This window comes from Mauremys mutica, chromosome 2 (genome assembly GCF_020497125.1).
Source record: "Mauremys mutica isolate MM-2020 ecotype Southern chromosome 2, ASM2049712v1, whole genome shotgun sequence".
Lineage (NCBI taxonomy): Eukaryota > Metazoa > Chordata > Testudines > Geoemydidae > Mauremys > Mauremys mutica.
Window position 1 is genome coordinate 178,407,786 of NC_059073.1, and position 25,595 is coordinate 178,433,380.

A 25,595-nucleotide genomic window follows, 5' to 3' on the forward strand; every position below is an offset into this window, starting at 1 on the left:
GCCAACAACCAGGCTCTCAAATGCAGTGATTTCTGGTCTGGATGAAGCATCTGACCTTGGTTCTGTGATATGTCTGGACTGTCTGGAAGTGCTATCAGAGTCAGAATAGACATTTTGAGGTTGTCTTTTAACCAGAAAGAACAGTTTCAACCAATATAGAGCTATCAGGATCAGTATGGCTGCATCCTGTCGGATTCTCCCTATCACCCAGAAATGCATATATGATACCTTGATCCCACAGTGTTAGAAAGGCATTTTGCAAGGATCCTGGGCTCATGCCTCCTCTGGAGTAAAAGACAGGACACATGTCTTTGTTGGCAAACAAGTCTATAAATGGGATTTCTCCATCAGTGTTGTGTGAAGGAGTATTTCCTTATGACTGTTTTAAACCTGCTGCCTATTGATTTCATTGGGTGATCCCTGGTTCATCTGTTACATGAAGGCGTAAATAATTCCTTATTCACTTTTGCCACACCATTCATGATTTTACACTCCTCTACCATATCTCCTCTCAGTCATCTCTCGTCCAAGATGAGCAGTCCCATTCTCTTTAATCTCTCCTTATAGAGAAGCTGTTCCATACCCCCTCATTAATTGGCAATGCTATTCTGACAGAAGCGGAAGAATGCAATATGTCACATAGATTATGAGCTTTTTCTTCAATTACTCAGGTCTCTATTTTGAGGATCTCTGCTATGCAAGAGAATAGCTGCTAAAAGGCTATAAAATCATCAGGAGCTGGTACAAGAGCCAAGACTGCATCATCGGGGAAGACAATGACAGGTTGCTGGGAGACGATGAATGGTGTTGTTCAGGAGGCTCAAGACCTACTTGTTCCTCATCCTCAAGCTGTTTTTACTCCTCCTTCTCTGTAGTCAAGAGTCTGGCAATTGATACAAAAGGAGAATGTTCTACGTTTTTGTGACTGGTAAAACGGTGATCATCTCCTGGGTGCTTTAGTCAGATAAGTTCCCCAGTATATCCAATAGGGCTAAGGAGGAGCACTGTAGAGATAAGGCTGGTTTTGGTATGGTTGACTAGGCCACTGCTAGGCCAGAGGGGCTCTGAAGTGTGTGTCCCTAGATTGTAATGATACCTTCACTTGATCTGCATGAATGAAAAAGAGAAGGTTCTTTGCTGGAAGGTGGAAAGATGTTTCCCAGTAATGGAAAAGACAAGTAGACTTTTCTCCAAAAGTTGGTGCTGATATCTGCAGTGATTTCAGTGGTATGAGGATAGAGATGCATAGTGGTACCAACCATAGCATCACTGTTACAGAAGGCAGTGCTAGAGACATAACTACTCCCTCAACATTAGATCAGCCAGTGCATTAACATCTGTACTATCAGTGCCAAAGTCTTCACCAGCACTGACAGGTATAGGCATGCAGGGTGTCTAATACTTCTTCAGTACTGATCTGGAAGCTTGTGCCAGCGTCACCTGCCCCAATACACGAGTGGCTTTAGTGCTCTGTTCCCAGGAGGAGAGTGAGTTTTTAAACTTCTATTTGCAGGACGAGGGAGATTGATGCTAGAAGTAATTTCTATCTTGTGTTGCCTTGGTAAGGAGGTGGTACCGATCCTCAGTGCCAAAGTGGAAGCTGGTACTGAGGTGGTTTTCCATGGTCCCAGATCCTTGACTGACAGTGGCACAGATTTTTTGCTAGTACCGACCTGAGCTGTTTTGCACCAGCTAACAGGAACACTGGCTGTCTGGGACTTGAAGTGGATGCCCATGCTTCAGGGTCTAACGCTCCCCTCACCGATTTCTCAAGAAGGTACAACTATCACGGTCAAAAAGGAGCAGCATACTGAGCAGCAGGCTGGTACGTGACTATTACTAAGACAAAAAAGGCAGCAGCTATGGCCAGGATCCATTTGTCCAAGGTGATGAGCTCCCAGGAAGGTAGGAAATGGGAGAGATGATCCTCATAACAGTGGGGATGGAATAATGTGCAGGGTAAGAAATGGAGCAGGAGAGAGTTCATGACCCTTAAAGGGGTCATAACAGCCGTTTCGAGGATGTCACCGGCTGGGAGGTCACTGAAGAGGATGGTCTTCTTTTTAAGTGTGCTTCTTCCTGGGGTGCTCAGCTGTTCTCATGGGCTCATAGGTAAGGCTACATTTTAGTCAGGGGTATTTTTAGTAAAAGTCACAGGCAGGTCACAGGCATTAAACAAAAACTCACGGCCTGTGACCCATCCCATGCCCCAACCCCTTGCCCCCCCCACGCCCAAATTCTGCTGCTGGGAGGTGTTGGGGCGGTGGCCTGAGTCTGCCCCAGCAGCAGCTGGTAGGACTGGTGCAGGGGCTGCCTGAGCTGCCCCTAAGCCAGGCACACTGGCTACTGCAGAAGTCATGGAGGTCATGAAAAGTCACAGACTCTGTGACTTCAATGACAAATTTGCAGCCTTACTCATAGGGACTGAGTGAAACTGTTGAGCCATCCGCGCTGGACTGTAGTTTCTCTTTCCCATAGGTGCATAGATGCCCAGAGATTGCAGTGTCACCTGGGAGTTTTTAAGAGAATGAAGGGACCCATCTGTGGGATCACTAAACAATTTAGGTCCCTTGAAGGGAAGGTCCTTGACAGTGTTTTGTACCTTGTGGGGCAGACCAGAGGACTGCAGCCAAAAATCTCAATGAACGATTACTGCTGTAGCCATGGAACATGCAGCTATGTTGGCTGCATCAAGTGAGGCCTGGAGAGATGCCCTGGCGATTGTCTGGCCTTCTGTTATGAGGGCTTGACATTGTTCCCTTTGTACCCAAAATGTTTGTGATAGGCTGGTGACTGTGTTGGTACCGGAGGACGAGTTACTGTTGCAGATGATAGTATCGGAGGTCTCCGGAAACCCAGACTGAAGGGGTAACTTTCCTTTCTCTTCTCCCACTCTGGAGAAGGGTTTTTTTCCTTCTTTGAGGATCCAGACGATTCTGAGGGGCCCCAGGGTCTTTGCTTATTGTCACAGTAGAGACAGTCACCAGGGCTCTCTGTGGATCTGAGGCACAGGCGGTGATTCGGATCCTACAGGTCTGAGATAGTGCTCCATTAGCAGGAGTTTAGTCCATCTTCCCTCAGTTTCTTAGATCTGCTTTTAAAACCTGGGCAGATCTTACATTTGGAGGGACGTGACACACTCCCAGGCAGCAGAAGCAGCTTGAATTTACCATCACTGTGGGGGACAGACTTCTGGCAGGGTGTGAAGCCTGGGATCCTGGGCATAACCTGTACTGGAGGACAAAAAAAAGAGAGAGAGAGAGAGAGAGGCGCCCAAATCAGGCAAAAAGCACAAACTGTGCTTTAAAAAAAATACTAAGGAAAGATTAAGCAAGAGAGGTAGCAAGCTGCATAGCTAGCCAACAGACACCGTGATGCTCCAAGTGGAGAAGGAGCTGGAGTGACAGGGGGTCGACCCCTCTCCTATTAGGGTGTAAATAGTGTTTTTAAAAGTAACCGTTTAAACTATTAAAATTGTATCCATTAACTGTTTAACTGTTAATGAGTTCACAATGAACCGACTGTGCATATTATTGTTGTCAAGTACCTTTACTAACAACAAAAACTGTCTTATGTATAAAACCCACCTTTTTGTTTAACTTTTTACATAATACCTCTGAGCCATCCAAAAACACAAAAAGTCCGATTAGAATTTCAACTCTACTGCTGATTTTTGTTAAGAAAGATTAACATGTTTACATGTTCTGGTATCAGTCTTGTGTGCAGTAAGGCCAGCGTTGGAAGACGTGTTCTGCAGGCACAGACAATCCTGGAATGCACAGGTAACTCTTTGCCAGTTTTCCAAGCCTGGGAAAACACTGTGCATTGACCTTCCACCACTCCAATGGACTGCATTCCAATGTAGGACAGGGCTTCTCTGGTGAAGTGATTCCTGGTGATCCATAAACACTTGCATAACCACATAAAAGTAGCCCTTTCTGTTGATGTACTCTATGGTAAGGTGAGGGGGAGCCAAAATAGGAATGTGTGTGCCATCTATCCCCTGACCATGGTTTGGCAACCCTATAGTCGCAAATCCATCCACAACATCCTTCATATTACCTAGAGTAAGAGTCCTGCATAGCAGGATACAATTAATGCCCCACACACACTTGCATAACAGCCCCCACTATGGATTTTCCAACACTAAAATGATTTCCCACTGATTGATAGCAATCCAGCTTTGCAAGCTTCCACAGTGCAATCGCCACTTGCTTCTCAACTGTCAATGCAGCTTTCATTCTCTTGTCCATGCTCGAACATGGCATACAGATCCAGGAATGTGGCCTTTCGCAGTACTGAAAGTACTGCAGCCACTTATCATCCCAAACCTCCATCATAATGCAATCCCACCAGTCAGTTGCTCATTTCTTAGGCCCAGAAGCTGTCCTGTAGCTCATCTGTAAATGCCACCAACTTTGAATTGTTTTTCATTATGTCCCTTAGCAATCTGTCCTCAAAGAAATTATCATGTGCCCCTTTGCTGTGGTACTTCCTGCAGCTCTGCAAGTGCCGGAGGATTGTTTGTCCTGCATTTGCAGCATCAATGACAACAGTGCAGACCTGCGTGGGCTCCTGATAGAGATGATGGATAGCGACAAGTGCTGCGTGAGTTTGTGGGATTTTAAAAAGGCACAAAAATTATGGGTTAGTCATAACCATCTCATGGCATTATGAGATAGTGAAAGTTGCATGATGGGAACTTGACCTTTTGCTCCCAGCCCCCCGGCAGGAGTCGTGTGCACCCAACACCACATTGTGAAAATTCCCCAAAAGGCATTGCACTGGAGGGTGGCACACTGGGATACATACCCCTGGTGAACTGTACTTAGCATCAATGCAAGCAGCTAAGTATACTAACTGCAGTGGCTTTACACTGACATCAACTTTGGTCGACCAAAGTTTGTAATCTATACATGGCCTTAGCCAGCATTACATATTTTATACTTGTTAAATAAAACCGTTTATCAGTCATTCAAGAATAAAGACGATTCCTAAGCAGAACTGTGGGCAGTGGAAAAACCCCTTAAGTAAAATGGCCTGCCCCCATTTGCCTCCTCCATGCTGACCTATTCTGCACCAGATTAGGATGTCCCACCACTGGGTTTGAGGGCTTGGCTACACTTGCAAGTTGCAGCGCTGGTAGAGGCTTTCCAGTGCTGCAATTAGTAACCGTCCACACCTGCAAGGCACATCCAGCGCTGCAACTCCCTGGCTGCAGCGCTGGCTGTACACCTGGTCAGGTTGGGGTGTAGCGATTGCAGCGCTGGTGTTCCAGCGCTGCTCATCAAGTGTGGACACACACCAGCGCTTTTATTGGCCTCCAGGGAATAAGGAGATATCCCAGAATGCTTTTAACTAAATTACTCTCTTTGTTTTGTTATGCAGCCTCTCTTTGTTTTGTTGTGAACTCCGATCGGAGCTCCGTTGAACTGCTTATCTAAAAAACAAACACTGATCACAGCAAACAGGAGCTATCTGTACCTGGCTGTGAACGATCAAATGAGAGGCAGGCAGGGAGTGAATGTTTGCTTGACAGAGAAACAGCGTTGGATGCAGGCTGTTTGCAATTTAAGACTAAGGGGTCGGGAACATTTTCTGATTTTTCAATCCAGGAAGCTAACACACAGTGTTGGCTCCAAAAATCCACTCTCTCTATCTTCCCCGCTCCCTGTCACAGTACACCACCCTCCACCCCCCTCTTTTGAAAAGCACGTTGTTGCTACTTGAATGCTGGGATAGCTGCCCATAATGCAGCACTCCCAACAGCGCTGCAAATGCTGCAAATGTGGCCACACACCAGCGCTGTTCCTGCACAGCTGCATGACCAGCGCTGTAACTCCCAGCGCTGCAACTTTCAAGTGTAGCCAAGCCCTAAGTGACAAAAAGAGCCTTTAATGATTTCTCCACATTAAAGAGTATTTCACACCTCAAAAGAAGGCTCTGTTATTACCTAGCAGCTCTGTGTTCTTGGGGAACCAGGGCACAGTATCCAGCCTGTTTGACTCATAAAAGACACCCCCCCCACGCCCACCTCTGAACCAAATCTGCATCAGAAGACAAAAAGCAATGAAAAGGCAGTGTGAGACACACCTAAACCCCTGGGATAAGGATGACAGAATTAAGGAAACTCCCCTAGTCTCATTTGATTGGAAGATGGGACAAGGAGGCATCTCCATTAGCATACAGCATGGAGAACAGAGATTCCAAGGCAAGAACTGCATGGAACTCTGGGACCAGAAAAGCAGGGGAGCACTGCATGATGGGGGATCTCTGCTCCAGATGTTAATGAACCCATGCCTGCACACACCCAGCTCAGCAGTTATCAGACCCATTCTAGTAATAAATCCTTTATTGGTATCCAAAATAGTGAAGCTCCCTAATTGCACTGTGAGCTCCCTCCAAGGAACGCTGCCCAAAGCCAGGAATGATCAGCTGCCATTGTCTAGCCTGAACAAAACAACTTTGGTATTCTCCCTTGTTTACACATAAACAAATCTAGTGTTCTCCCTTGAACCATTGTTGTTTCTCTACAAAAACCCCTATCCATGCTCAAGTAAGTGTTCTGATGCCTGGATCCAAAATCTGCATCAGTTTATCTTCTCCTGACTGATCATGCTGGGGGCTCTGCCAGACTCCAGCACTCCAGACCCTCAGCTACCACTACCTCCTGGGACCCCCAATCGATTCAAACTTCATGGAGTGGTGAGAACCCAGTTCTCTCTCGGTATAGCCTTCTGACCCTGCCTTGTGTGATCAGTTATAGTTTTCTAAACCTGACTTTTATAATCAAGTTTAAGCTAGATTTATTTTATAATTGTTTTGTTTGTTTGTCTCCCCTATGGTTATTACCTGGCAATAAATAACTTTCATGAGTAAGCTGGTTGCTTCTCTCTCTCTCTCTCCCCTCACCCACTCGTGGGTGTTTTTTTGGTTTCCTCATTCACTCTGCAGCAACTCTCCTCGTATCTAAGCTAAAAGATCCCTACAGCTCCCAAAAATGATGTGGGGTTTGCTCATCAAGTGGGTTACTGCCAGAACAATTGTAACGTGAAAGCGGGGATAGAGACGTGCTGAATCTGGGACATATGAGGATGACAGCTTGGAGACGCTGCTCAACCCAGCCTACTGATTCCAGGGACATATAAGGGGTCAGCTTGGGAGCGCTGATTAACCCGGTCCTCTCAGACGCACTCCGTTAATATGTGTGTGTGTGTGTTCGTCTGCTTCTGGGGCTGGAAGAACCGAGCCCTGGGGAACCTAGGTCCTGCAGGATAGCTTCACTGGGAGAGAACTTGCAGCATGGAGAAGTAGAGCTCGGTATAAGAACACAAGTGACACAAGCAGTACACTGATAGAAATACAGATTCTCCCCCTCCCCCCTAGAAGAGTAACCCTAATAAATGAGCATACCCCAAAGTAACGGGCAAAGCTGGTGACACTGTTGTGTTATTCTAATTTTCTGATAACTTAAATGGCCAAAGTTGGGTTTTTTTCAATATTTCCCTTCCCACTTCAAAAACAAAAGAAAAAAAGGGAGAGGAGGAGGAGGAAACACCTGCGAGCTGAAACTGAATGAGAAATTTACATTCAGAAGTTAGTATTTTAGGAAATTCTAACCCAATTGTGATAGGGCTTAGAATAGAAGTGCTTCCTCAACATCAACTACAACATCTCATCAGAACTGCAGTAACAAAAAAACACTTCTGCATACTTTACAAAGTACCTTCACACTTCATTACACTCAAGATAAAAATCTAGTTCTCTGGAAAATTCAATATGCTGGTTAAAAAGAATTTTAGTAATTTTAAAAGTGGAGTCTCGCCTTTTGTTAACATTTGCTTAAAATGGAATTAAATTCAACTCCTATTGGACTTGAGATGGGGGGATGGTGGAAAGGGAAAGGGCTGAATCATTTCTTTGACATGCCTCCTAAATGGGCTATTTGAATTTGTAAACTCTTCATTTCTCTGCCAGATTGGAAGCAACATGCGAAAAGGAAGTGGGGTGTAAGGAAGTTTCTTTGATTAAGTAAGATCAGCAGCTAAGATCTGCTTTCAGATCTGCAGCCTTGAATCACAAAAGAACTGGCAATATGATATTACAGCTGCCCCATGAATTAAAAAAGCTGCTTTCATATTCATGCAAACTTTTTTTTAAAATCCTATATAATTATACTCAGTTGTCTGTGTGCTTATATGTTTCATTTTACGTGAGGTGAACTACTCCATTCCTGAGCTGACTTGTGAGTGTATGTCATTCCCATAATATTTTCCTATGGCTATGCTTTCTTGGTTTTTAACCAATGACCCAAAATGACTCATTTTTTAAAAAATAGGAAGGTCATTCAGATCAAGATACTAATCCTGTTTTTGTTAAAAAGAGATATTTTACAGTTTAGCATATATTTTTGTCTTCTTTTCTTAGTTGTGAAAAGACTTTCCCTCTTACTAATGACATTGCACACAATTCTCTGTGCAATTCTCTATCGAAGGAACTTCTATGACAACAAGGAGACAAGAAGATTAGCACTTTATGAATACAACAGCCAGATTACATGGAATTTCCTGAAAGGAAAGATTTTCTGTGAGGCCACTAACTGAAAATATGTTTTTTAAATAAAAAATGTGAGACTTGCGAAGTATTTTAACCAATATTAAGCTTCAAACTTTTCTGTATGAGGATGTGTTGGTTTAACTCTAATGGTCAGTCCTTCTCAACCGCTATTCAGATGTTAGCAGCTAACTGCAGATTTGGCTTCAAGTGTAAGGGCAGGTGGGACAGAATGAGGGTGAAAAGAGACAAGAAGGTGCTCATGGGGGAAGGAAGGAAGGAAGAGTGAGAGGTGAAAGTATCAGAGGGGTAGCCGTGTTAGTCTGGATCTGTAAAAGCAGCAAAGAATCCTGTGGCACCTTATAGACTAACAGACGTTTTGCAGCATGAGCTTTCGTGGGTGAATACCCACTTCGTCGGATGCAAGAGAGGTGAAAGATACAGTTTTCATGAAAGCAGAGGGATCAGAGAAGAGCAGTAGCAACCAGGGCCATCCTTGGATGATCTATAAGGTAGTATAATGTGTTTTCAAAACCTCATATAATGGTCTGGTCTGGTACTTTTACTGCTTTACTGCCAATCATGAAGATATACACCTCTACCCCGATATAACGCGACCCGATATAACATGGGTTCGCATATTGCGCAGTAAGCCAGGGGCTCCGGCAGCAGGGCTTGGGCGGCTGCTACGGGGAGCCCCAGGCCCTTTAAATCACCGCTGGAGCCCTGCCGCTGCTACTTCAGGGCTGTGGCAGCAGGGCTCGGCCGGCGATTTAAAGGGCCCAGGCTCTCCACAGTGGCTGGAGCCCGGGGCTCTTTAAATCACCGCTGGAGCCCTGCCACTGCTACCCCGCTATAACAGGGTTTCACCTATAACGTGGTAGGGATTTTTAGCTCCCGAGGACCGCGTTATATCGGGGTAGAGGTGTATTTCTGTGTAAACTGACATGTTATACTCCACTTGCTCCTCCTGATTGAGGCTTTCGGTGATGATATAAGAATTGTTTTCATCATTTCATAGATAATGAATTAAGTAAAAATGTACTAAGTGATTACCATTACAGAGCAATGGAAAAAGAAAATGTAACTACAATAACCCCAAGATTGCTTGTACTGCACAATTTAGTGCTCTCATTACTTAACTACATTTATTAGCCTATCAATTTTTTCCTCTTCCTTGGATAGCTGATTGAAGCATTTATTAACTACATAAACTGTGCAGTAAAATAATCTGTATTCTACATATGGTGAGAAAACTGTGGTATCTGAAAATATATTAAAATTCACCTCGTCATATAAGAATAATATTTTACCAAACTGAAGTCTCGTCTATTTATTTCCACAATATCTGGTCAGAAAACACTGGAAATATACTATCATAAAACAAATATAAAAATACCACAATACAGTACATAGAAAAATGAATTCTACTACCTCCTCCTACCGTCGCAGATCTGATTAGAGGAGACTTCAAAGAGGTGTCCTTCTGTTCATTAAACTGTCTTTTAAGTTCTTCTGCAGATTCTGAATGGAGTTGTAGAAATTCTTTTATGGCAAATGACGCTTCCTCTTTAACTGGATTTATCATTCTTTGGAGAATTTGTTTATCTTCCAGTCGGACCCGCAAACACAGTTTCTCCATCTCTCGGATATTGGCTCGCAGTTGCTGCAATAGTTTTAAAAGATTATTTGTAACTTTATGGCATGCTGCTACTCCTCTTTCTAGGGGGTGATGCAAATTAACTACAGTTATTTTAATTTTAAATAATAAAAAAAAATTACATTTCAATATTTTGTATAAGTTGAGAAAAATTAAAATTCCAAAAAGGTCTTGTTCTCAGACAACCAAATGCTTTAATTTTATTCTAGTTAAAATGAAAATATTCTAAACAAAAATCTGTTGCACCAAGGAGATAATGGGCATATTTTGCACAAGTAGTAAGAACTCACCTACAGTGAGAAAAATGTTCTTTCCCCACTGTTTTGTTCTTTCCTGTTTTATCTCTGCACAGTCTATTCCCACAGTATTTCATTTTCTATACCTGTGACAACTGGTACTTATAAGTTCTTTCCCTGGAACCAGTACAACCCACACAATCCACCAGATACCCAGCAGCTCAGTGCAGTCGCTAATTCTGTACCCTCTCATGCATTCTAATAAACTGGCTGTACACTGGGGAATAGCCACTGACATTTGGTACCTAAGTAGCCAACTACAGCCCTGATTACAGATGTCATATATAAGGTCTTGTCTTCACTATGAATGTGCCCCAATTACAGCCATCAATATAGCTTCACAAATGTAACTCTTAACACAGACAGGCAAAGCATGGTTCCTCCTCTGTATATTTAATCACCTGACCCATTGTGCCCACAAGGGCTGCAGCGTTCCAGTTCTTGCTGCCATATCAGTAATAGCAGAGAAATGTACTGATTACCAAAGGGAAAAATGATCTCAAAGTTTCCCATGTTCATCAACCACACTGATCTAAACATCTCAAAAGCTAACCAGACCTGTAAGAGCAAACTTCAGTTCAGCCACAGCTAAACCACCACTCTCATCACAATGGGAGTTGCCCACAAGACTCTCCATTAAGATGTTGTGAATATGTTTCAGAACCCAACCCTAGTGGATGTAACAAACTTGTCTGTTTGATACCTGATATATTTAGCATATTTTGCAAAGCAGTCACTGTACTCTACATTTACACAGGAACTCACAGGTAGTGGAGAGCTGCTTTAGTTTACATAGACTCATTATGACGATCCTACACAGATAGAAGGGCCAAAAATCAGTGTAGTATAATATTTACATAATTACAACCCTTTCAGCCTCAGACATGACCCCACTGCAGCTTAGACCAAGCTCTGCTTTCCAAACCAACACATCTCCATAGGCGCCGACTTATATGGGGCTCTGGGGCTTTAGCCCCATGAATAAATCCCAAGCAGGGGCTCTGCCCCACCACTGTTTTTTCTCCCCTGCTTGGAGCGCCCCCCCGCCGCTGCCGCCGCTGCCAGGGCTGCCCAGAGCCCTTTAAATCCCAGCCGCGGCTGGGAATCAGAGGGCTCTGGGCTGCCTGCTGCAGCGGGAAGCCCAGAGCCCTCTGATTCCCGGCTGCGGCAGGGATTTAAAAGGCTCTGGGCTCCCCGCGGTTGCAGGCAGCCCAGAGCCCTTTAAATCCCAGCAGCGGCTGAGATTTAAAAGGCTCTGGGCTCCCCGCGGTTGCAGGCAGCCCAGAGCCCTCTGATTCCCGGCGGCGGCTGGGATTTAAAAGGCTCTGGGCTGCCCGCCGCAGCAGACAGCCCAGAGCCCTCTGATTCCCGGCCGCGACTGGGATTTAAAGGGCTCTGGGCTGCCTGCAACCGCGGGGAGCGCAGAGCCTTTTAAATCCCAGCCGCGGCTGGGATTTAAAGGGCTCTGGGCTGCCTGCAAACGCGGGGAGCGCAGAGCCTTTTAAATCCCAGCCGCGGCTGGGATTTAAAGGGCTCTGGGCTGCCTGCAAACGCGGGGAGCCCAGAGCCCTTTAAATCCCAGCCGCGGCCGGGAATCAGAGGGCTCTGGGCTGTCTGCTGCGGCGGGGAGCCCAGAGCCTTTTAAATCCCAGCCGCGGCCGGGAATCAGAGGGCTCTGGGCTTCCCGCTGCAGCAGGCAGCCCAGAGCCCTCTGATTCCCGGCCGCGGCTGGGATTTACAGGGCTCTGGGCTGCCTGCAAACGCGGGGAGCGCAGAGCCTTTTAAACCCCAGCCGCGGCTGGGATTTAAAGGGCTCTGGGCTGCCTGCAAACGCGGGGAGCGCAGAGCCTTTTAAATCCCAGCCGCGGCTGGGATTTAAAGGGCTCTGGGCTGCCTGCAAACGCGGGGAGCGCAGAGCCTTTTAAATCTCAGCCGCGGCTGGGATTTAAAGGGCTCTGCGCTCCCCGCTGCTGCGGGCAGCCCAGAGCCCTTTAAATCCCAGCCGCGGCCGGGAATCAGAGGGCTCTGGGCTGTCTGCTGCGGCGGGCAGCCCAGAGCCTTTTAACCCCCAGCCCCGGCCGGGAATCCGAGGGCTCTGGGCTTCCCGCTGCAGCAGGCAGCCCAGAGCCCTCTGATTCCCGGCCGCGGCTGGGATTTAAAGGGCTCTGGGCTGCCTGCAACCGCGGGGAGCCCAGAGCCTTTTAAATCCGAGCCGCGGCCGGGAATCAGAGGGCTCTGGGCTCCCCGCCGCGGCGGGCAGCCCAGAGCCTTTTAAATCCCAGCCGCGGCTGGGAATCAGAGGGCTCTGGGCTCCCCGCCGCGGCGGGCAGCCCAGAGCCTTTTAAATCCCAGCCGCGGCCGGGAATCAGAGGGCTCTGGGCTGCCTGCTGCGGCGGGGAGCCCAGAGCCCTCTGATTCCCGGCCGCGGCTGGGATTTTAAAAGCTCTGTGCTCCCCGCGGGTGCAGGCAGCCCAGAGCCCTTTAAATCCCAGCAGCGGCTGAGATTTAAAGGGTTCTGGGCTCCCCGCCGCAGCGGGCAGCCCAGAGCCCTCTGATTCCCGCCGCTGGGATTTAAAAGGCTCTGGGCTCCCTGCGGTTGCAGGCAGCCCAGAGTCCTCTGACTCCCAGCCGGGGCTGGGATTCAAAGGGCTCTGGGATCCCCGCGGCTGCCAGCAGCCCAGAGCCCTTTGAATCCCAGCCTCTGTCCGCTGATTGCCCCCTCCCCAGACCCCTGCCCCAACTGCCCCCCAGAACCTCCACCCCCTATCTAAGCCCCACTGGTCCTTGTTCCCCAATTACCCCCTCCCGAGACCCCTGCCCCTAACTGCCCCTTGGGACCTCAGCCCCTATCTAAGCCTCCCTTCTCCTTGTCCCCAACTGCCCCCTCCTGAGACCCCACCCAACTTCCCCCCCGCAGGACCGCACCCCCTACCTGTCCCCTGATAAACCTCTTAGACTCCCATGCCTATCCAATTGCTGCCTGTCCCCTGACTGCCCCTTCGAACCTCTGCCCCATCCAACTCCCCCTGCTCCTTGTCCCTTGACTGCCCCCCGGAACTCCCTACCTCTTCTCCAACCCCCAAACCGCTTACTGTGCCACTCAGACCAGCGTATCTGGCTCCATGCAGCTCCAGACAGTTGCTGCCATGCTCCCCCATGGAGCCCACAGCCCTCTCCCACCCCCAGCACCTGCCTTCCAGATTTGAACACCTCAAAATTCAGGAGTGCTCAAGCTCGGTTTGGGCAGCTTTTACTTCATTTCTCCCAAATCAGTTTCCCCTGCAAGGTGCCAACTGAAGGTGTTGGAGAACAGAGAGATCAGGTGGCCTCCTAATGCCTGGAAAAGAGACAAAGGCCGGAGGAGGGAGTGTCAGTGCCTGTGCGGACTTCTGGGAAGTGCACGGTGTGGAAGGGGATGCTGTGATGCTTTGGAACATCTCCATACAAAGCCAGTCAGGACTCTGGGGGAGCCTCCTCTCTCGGAGCATACTGTCTCCAGGGCAAGAAGCTTACACCTTCCTGGGTCTGACCTCGGAGCATTCAGCATGCCCTTCCACGTCATGCACTTTCCAAAGTGAGTCTGCCCAGGCTGGTCCTGGGGCAACCAGAGGTCGCTGCACCCCAACTCTGCAGTCAGATGTGACTCTCAGCCAGACAGTAAAACAGAAGGTTTATTAGATGACGGGAACACAGTTTAAACAGAGCTTGTTGGTACAGAAAACAGAACCCCTCTGTCAGGTCCATCTTGGGGGGTGGGGAGCCCAGAACCAAGTTCTGGGTCTCTCCCAATTTCCCCAGCCAGCTCCAAACTGACACTCCCTCCTCTGGCCTCTGTGTCTCTTCTGGACAAGGAGGCCACCTGATCTCTTTGTCCCCAACACCTTCAGTTGGCATCTTGCAGGGGAAACTGAGGCACCCACACAGTATTCAGAGAAAATATTAAGAACATTCCCACTTCATCACAACAGATGCAACAAAATATAATACCGTATATTGAAGTAGGCAAGTGCTGCTTCTGACTTTCCACTTTTAATTGACCCTTGTAATCTTGTGGCGCTGACGCGTTGTAGCTTCATTTTATATCGGCTTACAGGGCGGGAGCGGGGGGGCACCACCATTTTGGGCCCCACCAAAAATTATACAAACCTGCCGCCTATGCACATCTCTACCCTGCACAAGATTTGGACGGAGAAAGAATCATCTCACGGCTGTACTAGATACTGCTGGATAGCATTTTACAGACACTTGGCATAGGTGTCAGTGTCTACAGAGGGCACAAGTCTGTGAGAATGTGTCAGACTATTAGAATGTCAAGAGTTCTATAACACTACGTATCAGAGCCTGATATGGGTCTAACACAGGGGTGGGCAAACTATGGCCTGCAGGCCGGATCCATTTTAAGCCGGCCCACAAGTCGCGCCATGCAGCTCGGCCCCGCTCCCACGCTCCAGCCAGGGTGCTGGGTCGGAGGCCACGCCACGCATCTCCCAGAAGCCACGGCATGGCCCTGCTCCGGCTCCTACGCGCTCCAATGGGAGCTGCAGGGGCAGTGCCTGTGGATGGGGCAGCATGCAGAGCTGCCTTGCCATGCCTCCACATAGGAGCCAGAGCAGGGACACGACACTGCTTTCGGGGGAGGTAAGCACCACTCGGAGCCTGCACCCCCTGAGCCTCTCCCCCTGCCCCAACCCCCTGCCCCAGCCCTGATCCCCATCCTGCTCTCCAAACCCCTCGATCCCAGCCCAGAGCACCCTCCTGCACCCCAAACCTCATCCCCAGCCCCATTCAGAGCCCTCACTCTCAGCCAGAACCTGCACCCCTGCCCGCACCCCTGCCCCAGCCCTGATCCCCCTCTCGCCCTCGGTCCCAGCCCAGAGCACCTTCCTACATCCCAAATGCCTCATCCCCAGCCCCACCCCAGAGCCCACACCCCCAACCAGAGCCCTCACCCCAACCCCAATTTTGTGAGCATTCCTGGCCTGCCATACAATTTCTATTCCCCAATGTGGCCCTCGGGCCAAAAAGTTTGCCCATCCCCAGTCTAACGGATTAAAGATTTACTTGAACTCTACAAGCTCTGAATAACCATGTGACTGTGCACCGTTATTTCTTGTTAAGGACATTAATGTATTATAATTAAAGGTTGCAGGTTTACCACAAGATCACAGAAATCACAGAACCTATGATTTTATTGATTTTGCCCCTAGAGTGCCATGGACCACTGCTTGATGCTCCCTTGGAGAGGAAGGGGGGAGAATGTTCATCAAAGCATATTTGAATTCTAAGCTGTTGCACTGTGCCGTCTTGCTTTCTTTGTGCGAGCTTTCTTCTGTTGTGAGTACTACCCTCCTTCACTTCCTTTCAGACAAAATAATCAGACTGGTGTGTGGAAGGGACCTGGAAATGTAGGTTTGTTTTGTTTTTGTTTTTTTAAATGATTTCAGTTGGCTAACTGAGCTCTGTCAGACAACATGGTGCATCCAAGATAACAATACTTTCCATTTATATAGAATATTTTCGTCCAAGGAACTTCAAGTGTGAAGAGGAGCTATATCCATTTTACTGATTGGGAAACAGGTACCAATCAGTTAAATGCCTTGCCAATAGTCACATGTCGACATGATGAGTCATTGGCAGATTAGGAATAAAATATCAGGCATCCTGGTCTAACTGCTAAATGACTCTGCATCCATAATTGCAGCTGCATTGCTATTTCTGGGAAACATCTGAGTCAGCTAGCATCAGCACTCATGTCCTACAAACATTTTTGATCCCAAGAATCAAAAACTTTGTTGGTGGTAGAACAGACACAATTAGGGCTAAATTATGCCACTGCTTATGGGGATGCATTGAAGAAGCATAATGTGAGGAAGAAAGAGGACAGGAAAAGAGAGGGAAAGCTGGTATTGGCACAGAACAAGTGGCCTGGCGAGGGGATGGCTTTGCTAGGAAGGGTGCAGGCTACATCTGTTGAACAGATATAGCAAGGGACATCACTTTCCATACATCTCCAGAAATACTAGGCCTTACAAAGGCATACTACTACTATCAACTACTCACTGCTGATTGAGTGAAGACCTACCTACCTCCCTCTTCTCCCCAATGCAGCTTACACTCGTAAGAGCTATAATTGAACCCATACTAGGAGATGTGGAAGTCACAAAGTATTGTCTGTACATATACACTGTTCATGTTGCACCTTGTGGAAATACTAGTAACTTACAGTGTATGCCACCTGGAAAGCTATATGTATTTTTAAGTGTGCAAGGAGAATCTGGTGCCTGCTCATAGAAACGTTTTCCCTAACATGACTGCAGCGTTAAGGAAAGCTCTACTGCACCTGTGTTCCTTGAGGGTTCACGCTGAGGCAAAGGAATAATGCAGCAGAGGGCCTCGAAAAAGGATTACCTGTTTGTATATCTCCTTTAACCAAACAAAGTCTTTCAGAATTACTCATTTAAATGAAGCAGTGGGGATACCACCCATCAGGCTCAGATCCACAAAGATACTGAGGTGCCAAAACCCCACACTTGGGCACCTACGTCCCAGTTTTAGGCTCCACTGCAATTCACAAATTCCCACCAAACTCTGTAGGTACCTAAATTCACTTGGTGCCTAAGTTTTCAGGATAAAAGTTCCCACCTCTGAGCATGTACATCATTGTCTCCCTCTAGGCATCTGGAGGCCTATCTCCCACCTAAACCACAGAGCAATTCATAAACTGGGGGAACACAGGTGTTTGTCAGCCTAAATCGCAGTGTCCAATCCAGTAGGTGTTCTCAGAGCAGTCTACCAGATTGGGTCCCATACAAAATCTGGCCACCAGAGGAGGTGGAGTTGGAAGAGGTGGTGGTGGTGCCACCTGCCTTGTAACTTTTAGCCCAGTGTTTAGAATATTCACCTGGGATGTGGAAAGTCCAGGTTCAATTCCCCTACCCACCACCAGAGAGGGAGACGGGAGATCCCTGTTGAAATCCTACCTCTCAAGAGAAGGCTCTGAACACTGAGATATGGCATATTCTGAAACCAGGCTCCTTCAGTCTCTATTATTAAAGCTGTTCCACTGTGTATAAATAATGAAGGAATGATTGGAGAAGGGGGACCGGACACAGGGTCTCCCACTCCCAGGTAGGCACCCTAACCACTGACCGACAGAGTGAGTTGTTCATATTGATTCATTCTCATTCTCTCTCTCTCCCCACCCTCCACCCCCAAATGATTGTTCCACTGTGGATAAATACTTAAATAGTCATTGGATACGCAAGACAGAAAAGACAATTACCTTTCTGTAACTGGTGTTCTTCAAGATGTGTTGCTCATGTCTATTCCACAATAGGTGTGCATGCTCGCCACATGCACCGGTGCCGTAAGTTTTTCCCCTAGCAGTACCCGTAGGGGACTGCCCCAGTGACCCCTGGAGTGGCGCCTCCATGGCACAGTATAAGGGGTGCTGCGCGCTCCCCCCCCTCAGCTCCTTCTTGCCAGACAACTCCGACAGAGGGGAAGGAGGGTAGGATGTGGAATAGACATAAGCAACACATCTCGAAGAACGCCAGTTATGGAACAGGTAACTGTCTTTTCTTCTTCGAGGGATTGCTCATGTGTATTCCACAGTAGGTGACTCCAAGCTATATCTGTTGGAGGTGCGTAGGAGTTCACAAGTTCCCAGGTTGGAGGACAGCCCTGCCAAACCCGGCGTCATCCCTGATCCGGAGGGGACAATCGCATAGTGCGAGGTGAACGTGTGAACTGAAGACCACGTGGCAGCCCTACAAATGTCCTGAATGGGGACGTAGGCCAAAAAAACAGCCGAGGCCTGTGCTCGAGTCGAGTGCACCTTCACAATTGGTGGCAGAGGGATTCCCACCAGGTCATAACAGGTACAGATGCACAAGGCGATCCAGTTGGAGAGCCGCTGAGTGGAGATTGGCCGACCTTTCATGCGCTTGGCCGAGGCAATGAACAGTTGTGAGGACTTTCTGAATGGCTTGGTCCGCTCCAGGTAGAAAGCCAGAGCCCGTCTCACATCCAGCGTGTGGAGGCGGTGCTCCTCACTGGATGCACGGGGCTTGGGGCAGAGGACCAGCAGAAAAATGTCCTGACCCATGCGATAGGCGGAGACACCTTTGGGAGGAACGAGGGGTGTGGGTGGAGCTGGACCTTATCCTTATGAAATACCATGTACGGGGGCTCGGAGTTCAGGGCCCTGAGCTCCAAGACCCGCCTAGCCGACATGATCGCAACCAGGAAGGCCGCTTTCTACAAGAGGTGTGACTAGGAGCACGTGGCTAGCAGCTCAAACAGGAGCCCCGTGAGATGGACATGAGTTTAGGTTCCACTGCGGGACTGGGGGCCTAACATACGGGAAGAGATTATCCAAACCCTTAAGGAATTGGCCACTGATAGCATGGGACAATACCGTGTGGCCCTGCACCAGCGGATGGAAGGCCGATATGGCCACCAGGTGCATCTTGACTGATGAGGGCACCAGGCCCTGGGCTCTAACGTGAAGAAGGTAGTCCAGGATAAGCTGGATCAGGGAAGCCACTGGGGAAATGCCCCGCTCATCCGCCCATCTGGAAAACCGAGACCACTTTGCCAAGTAGGCTCGGCGCGTGAAGGGCCGCCTGCTTTCTAGGAGGATGCGCAGAACCCCTTCTGAGCACGTCCTTTCCTCTCTACTTAACCATTGAGCAGCCACACCATGAGGTGGAGTGCCGCTAGGTTGGGGTGGAGGTGGAGGCCCTGGTCCTGGGAGAGCAGGTCCGGGCGAGACGACAATGGCCACGGTGGGGCGACCACCAGGCCCATGAGGGTCCCATACCAATGCTGTCTGGACCATGCCAGAGCAATCAAAAGGACCTGGGCCTTGTCCATCTTTATCTTTTCCAGAACCTTGCTGATCAGCAGGAACGGGGGAAAGGCATAGAGAAACTGGCCTGACCAGGACAGGCATCGGAGATAGCGCCCTGTCCCAGCCTCCCCCGGAGCAGAACCAGGGACAGTGAGGGTTCTGCCAAGTCGCAAACAGGTCCAGCTGGGGAGTTCTCCACACTTGGAAAAGTCTGTGCACCACCTGTGGGTGGAAAGACCACTTGTGCTGAGAGGAGAAGTCTCTGCTCAAGCAATTCACCCACCCGTTCCAGGCACCCGGCAGATGGAAGGCCTATAGGCAGATGTCGTGGGCTATATAAAAGTCCCACAGCCTGAGGGCTTCGCAGCAGAGGGAACAGGCTCAGGCCCCGCCTTGCCTGTTGATGTAGAACATCGAGGCCGTGTTGTCCGTGAGGACCCTGACCACCTGGCCCTCCAGGTGTGAGCGGAAGGCCATGCACGCCAGCCATACCGCCCTGAGCTCCTTGACGTTTATATGGAGGGTCAGATCCCGAGCCGACCACAGACCTTGGGTCTGAACATTCCCCACATGGGTCCCCCATCCCAGGTCCAACATGTCAGACACCAGCTCTAGCGACGGGGCCCTGCCCCTGAACGGGACCCTTTGGAGCATGTTTCTCGGGGAGGACCACCACTGTAGGGAGATGATCACTGGTTTGGGTACTGTGAAGACTTTGTCCATCCTGTCCCTTGCCTGGGAGAACTCCGAGGCCAAGCAGAGCTGGAGGGGCCTCACCCTGAGTCTGGCATGACGGACCACATATGTGCACACCAACATATGACCCAAGAGCTGGAGGCACGCTCTGGCTGTTGTCACCGGAAACCTTATGACCGTGTCGATGAGACCCTTCAGGGTCTCGAACCTGTCCGGTAGGAGGGAGGCTTTGGCCAACGAGGCATCCAAGACTGCCCCGATAAACTCTATGCGTTGAACTGGGACTAACGTGGACTTGGTGTTGTTTACCAACAGGCCCAAAGTGGTGCACGTGGACAGAAGGAGCGCCACGTGATCCCACACCTTCAACCAGGAGCTGCCTTGACCAACCAGTTGTCCAGATAGGGGAAGATCTGGACCTCCCAGTGCCTGAGGTGGGCCATCACCACCAACATCCATTTCGTGAATACCCTGGGGGCAGTGGACAGGCCAAATAGGAGGACTGTAAATTGGTAGTGTTCCTGCCCCACTGTGAAATGGAGGAAGCGTCTGTGCCCCTCGAATATATGAATGTGGAAGTACACGTCCTGCAGATTGAGGGCAGCGTACCAGTCCCCGGGATCCAATGAGGGGATGACGGAGGCCAGGGAGACCACATGGAACTTGAGCTTCACCACGTACTGGTTCAGGCCTCGCAGGTCCAAGATGGGCCTGAGCCCCGCTTTGGCCTTCGGGATAAGGAAATAGCGGGAGTAGTACCCCTTGCCTTTGAACTCCCCTGGTACAGTTTCCCCTACTCCTAGGCCCAGGAGCCGCCCCACCTCCTGCTCGAGCAGGGCCTCGTACGAGGGGTCCCCCAGGAGGGACAGGGGTGGGAGGTGGGGAGGGGAGGAAGTAAACTGGAGGGTGTAACCCAGGAGATGGTGTTGAGGACCCATCGATCTGAGGTCAGCCGCAACCACTCCAGGAAAGGAAGCTTTATTGAGGGTGGATCCCTGATGAGAACTGGCAGGGCGCCCCCACCCCGCGTCCCATCAAAACCGCCTTTTCCCCACCTTCTTGCCCTTGGAGGACTCAGGCTTGGGGGCAGGGCAAGACTGCCTCCGTGGGTGCCACTTATAATCCCGCAACTTCTTATAAGCGGTCTCATAAGGGTTGGCTGAGTGGGAGTCTGCTGCGGCTTTAACTTAGGTTTAGCTGGAGCTGGAACATAGAGACTCAGAGTCACCAGCCTCTGCAAATCTTTATTTTCAATGGTGGCAAGAAGGAACTTAGGCGGAGGGAGGAGGGGGGGAAGTGTGCATGGAGACCATGCCATGGAGGCACCACTCCAGGGGTCGCTTGGGCACTCCCCTATGGGTACTGCTAGGGGAAAAAACTTTCAGCACCAGTGCACGTGGCAAGCACGCACACCTATTGCAGAATACACATGAGCAATCACTTGAAGAGGAATGAGTGTGTAGTCTACTGTTTAGGGCACCCCTCTGAGAGGTTGGAGACCCTGGGTCCAGCCCTCTGCTCCAAACACTCTTTCACTATCTATGTACAATGGAACAGCTTCAAACGTTTTGGTTTGGGAATTTTAGCACAAAACATTGCCTAGACTTTTAAAAACTAAGAATGCATGACTGATTTTCACTAAAATCTAACATAAGAAACGTACAGTACAAATTATATTACTTGTTGATTTAGGATAGACTTTTCATTAAAGCATAAAAAATTAATGTTGCAATATAAAAATAATCATTGTATGACATTCTAAGCATGTATAATAAATCATTCTTCACTGAACTGTTTACCATTTGTTTTGAACATTATTCTTAGATTGGAATGAGGGAACAAACAGTTTAGGAGGGGTGTTTTTAAGGTGAACGTTTTATTCATTAATGTAAAGGAGCTAGAAGAGGCACACTGCTTGCTTGGAAAAAGTAGGGTGTAGAGCAGGCCTGCACAACTCGTAAAGCGGTGAGGGCCATATTACTCCAAAGAAAACAGCTGAAGGCCAACCCCCACCTGGCCCCACCGAACCCCCCCACAGCGCCACCAAGCCCCGCCGAAACACAACTCCCCCAGCACCGCCCGCCCTGCAAAAACAACTCCCCCAAGCACCGCCCAGTCCCCCCGAAACAACCTCCCCCAAAGCGCCACCCGACCCGCGAAAACAAACCCTCCTTTCCCAGCGCCGCCCCACCAAACAGCGGTATTGAACCTTGGTAATATGTTATAGCGAGCCCCTAAGGTAGTATAATTAAGGTAAAAGACAAATGTCTTTTTGCTAGAAGTAGAATAAGATGTTCCCCCCGCTTTGTAATCAATTGCCCTGTTGAATGAATGAGGTGTGACTGAGGAAGGCGTGGAAGACAGGCACCTCCAGACAGCTGCAATCCCTGGAGAGGAGAGGGGATGGGAGCCAGACCAGATCAGTAGAACAGGTCAGCCACTGACTCGTAGCTTGTCTCCTCAGCCCCCCACTCGCCTCCTCAGCCCCCCTCCCCCGCTGTCGGCTCAACTGCCCCCCCGCTCGCCGCCTCAGCCCCCTACGGATCACCTGTCCCCCCGCCAATGCCCGCCCACTTGCCTCCTCAGACCCCCAACTCCCCCAGCTCACCTGCCCCCGTGCTCGCCTTCTAAGCTCCCCCATCCCTGGCTCGCATACTCACCCCCCGCCACTGCCTGCCCACTCGCCTCCTCAGCCTCCCACCCCCCTGGCCAGCGATGAGCTGCCAAAATCTTAACAACCGGTTCCCTCCTCACCCCACAAGGGGGTCGTGGCCTGCCCCGCGACTCCTGTCCCATCCAACCCCCCACATTCCTTGATGCCCCCCTGGGACCCCTGCCCCATCCACCCCCCTTCCCTGTCCCCTGACTGCCCCCCCGCCACCCCATCCAACCCTCCCCCTCCTTCCTGACGGCCCCCCTGGAACCCCTGCCCCATCCAACCACCCTTTCTCCCTGTCCCCTGACCGCCCCTGGAACCCCTGTCCCTGACTGCCCCCCGCCACCCCATCCACCCTCCCCATCCTTCCTGATGGACCCCCCAGGACCTTTGCCACCATTCAACCCCCCTGTTCCCTGCCCTCTAACCGCCCCGACCCCTATCCACCCCCCCCACCCCGACCATCCCCCTGAACTCCCCTGCCCCCTATCCAACTCCCCTGCTCCCTGCGCCCTATCCAACCCCCTCCCCTCTCGCCCCCATACCGCACTGCCTGGAGGTGGCTGGCGGCACTACAGCTGCGCCGCTTGGCTGGGGCCGGGCCATGCTGCCGCCGCGCAGCACCTGGAGCACCAGGTCAGGCCGAGTTCGCAGCCCCCCCGCTTCCCGCGAATCAGCTGTTTGCGCGGGAAGCCTGTGAGGGCTAAGAAGCAAGCGGTGGCTTCGCGCTCAGGCCCAGGGAGGCGGAGGCAGAGTGGAGGTGAGCTGTGGCGGGGAGCGGTTCCTGTGCCCCCCCCCTCCAGGTTATCTGCTGGGGCACGGGCGGCCCCCCCCGCCTCAGCTCACCTCAGCTCCGTCTCCGCCTCGCTGGGCCTGAGCGCGAAGCCACTGCACCGCTTCTCCGCCCTCCCAGGCTTCCCGCGCAAACAGCTGATTCGCGGGAAGTGGGGGGGGAGGGGGAGAAGCAGGGAGGACCGTTCGGGGCAGAAGCAGGGCGGAGCGGTGAGCTGGGGCCAGCCACCGGCTCACCTGCCCCCCCCCCGCCACTGCCCGCCTGCCCGCTCGCCTCCTCAGCCCCCCTCCTTCACCTGCCACTTGCCTACTCACCTCACCCACCCACCCCCCGCCCCGCGGGCCGCACAGTGAGCCCACGCGGGCCGCATGTTGTGCAGGCCTGGTGTAGAGGTTGTTTGTTTTAATTACACATCCTGGATACAATTAAATGTTTTTTTAAAATAAGTGAAGAAACCCCTCTCCCCCCGCCCCGATAGAAATATAACAACATACAAAGGAAATGAATCCAACCTCCATAAACACTCTACACACTGAGGGGAAGGTCACGGTAAAAGATGTATTAAACAGCCAAAGACAGCGGAGAACTATTGATTCATAAAAATCAATTGTCAAATTAATCAAGACTATACTATACTGTATGTTTAAATTAATAGTATTACTAGCCAATCTTAGTCTGCAATATTTAAAATTAATCCCACATATAAACATTGATTACCAATAAAGGAAATATGGAAGACACAAAGTATGGTGTTATAAGATACTGAGTTGAAATAGAAGTCCCCATAAATTCTTCATTTAAATCGAACAAGTTAAGCACTTCTTCCTAGGATTTCACTTTAATTATTGTTTTTAAGCAGCCAAAAAAGTGATCATCATAAACACAATCCAGAAAACAAACTTCTTGTTTTTAGGAGATCTTTGGAATTTGGCAAGAAACAAAATGGAAATATCTAGGCACAGATCTGTAATTACTTCTTCTGGGCATACATCAGTCTATCTAAAGAACAGTATGAACAGAAATGAGTGTGAAATTTACATGGATAATTATATCACACTGCTTTGTTTCCAGAACAAAGACCGTTACCCTGTCTTTATTCTCAAATGAGACAGAAAACCATAATCCAGACAGAAACTTCTTTTGTAGTAGCCTAGAAGGAACAATATTAAGTATATATATATATACACACACTTATATGTATAAATGATGTTGGGAGTGGCTAATATTTTTTCCAAAAAAATTTCTGAACTGCTAGTAAACCTCCTGAATAGGAAGTCCCCTTGGATCCTTGACAAATTAGGTAACTTTTGCTCAGGGCTTGTATTGGAGTAGTACACATGTACACAGCACACACCTACCTCCCCAAAACTTGCCTTCTAAAATCTAAACCAGTGGTTCTCAACCCATGGCCCAATCAGCACACAATTGTCAGAGTCATACAAGTAGTATATATATTGTGTGGATGCCAGCCACATAACATCTAAGAATCCTGTGGCACCTTATAGACTAACAGACGTTTTGCAGCATGAGCTTTCGTGGGTGAATACCCACTTCTTCAGATGCAAGTGGTGGAAATTTCCTGGGGCAGGTATATATAAGCAAGCAAGAAGCAAGCTAGAGATAACGAGGTTAGATCAATCAGGGTGGATGAGGCCCTGTTCTAGCAGTTGAGGTGTGAAAACCAAGGGAGGAGAAACTGGTTCTGTAATTGGCAAGCCATTCACAGTCTTTGTTTAGTCCTGAGCTGATGGTGTCAAATTTGCAGATGAACTGCAAAGGTACTGGACTGAAGGTAAAAAATCCACTACTATCTACATACTACACAGACCACAGTGAGAGATTATGCCATACTCTATCGAAGAAACTGAGGAACCACCTGATCAGCATCCTATACAGCAAACAGGAAAACATCAAAAAAGAGCTCTCCAACCTGGAGACTCTCATCAATAACCAAACTTCCATACAAACGGACTTCACTAAAATAAGACAGGAGATCTACATTACTCACTTCACCTCTCTACAAAGGAAAAAGGACTGTAAGCTGTCTAAACTCCTACCTGCCACATGGGGCCACAACCGTGGTACCC

The 25,595-nt window shown here is 49.5% G+C and overlaps 1 protein-coding gene across 3 annotated transcripts in view; it reads right to left on the bottom strand.

Annotated features, from left to right (window-relative positions):
• STX17 (syntaxin 17) overlaps nt 1–25,595 on the bottom strand; it is a 105,013-nt gene that overhangs the window by 15,654 nt on the left and 63,764 nt on the right. For all 3 annotated transcript variants that reach the window (XM_045006241.1, XM_045006239.1, XM_045006240.1), the window contains exon 4: nt 9,988–10,219. In XM_045006241.1, the coding sequence (XP_044862176.1) occupies nt 9,988–10,219 (232 nt within the window). The remainder of the gene's footprint in view (nt 1–9,987; nt 10,220–25,595) is intronic.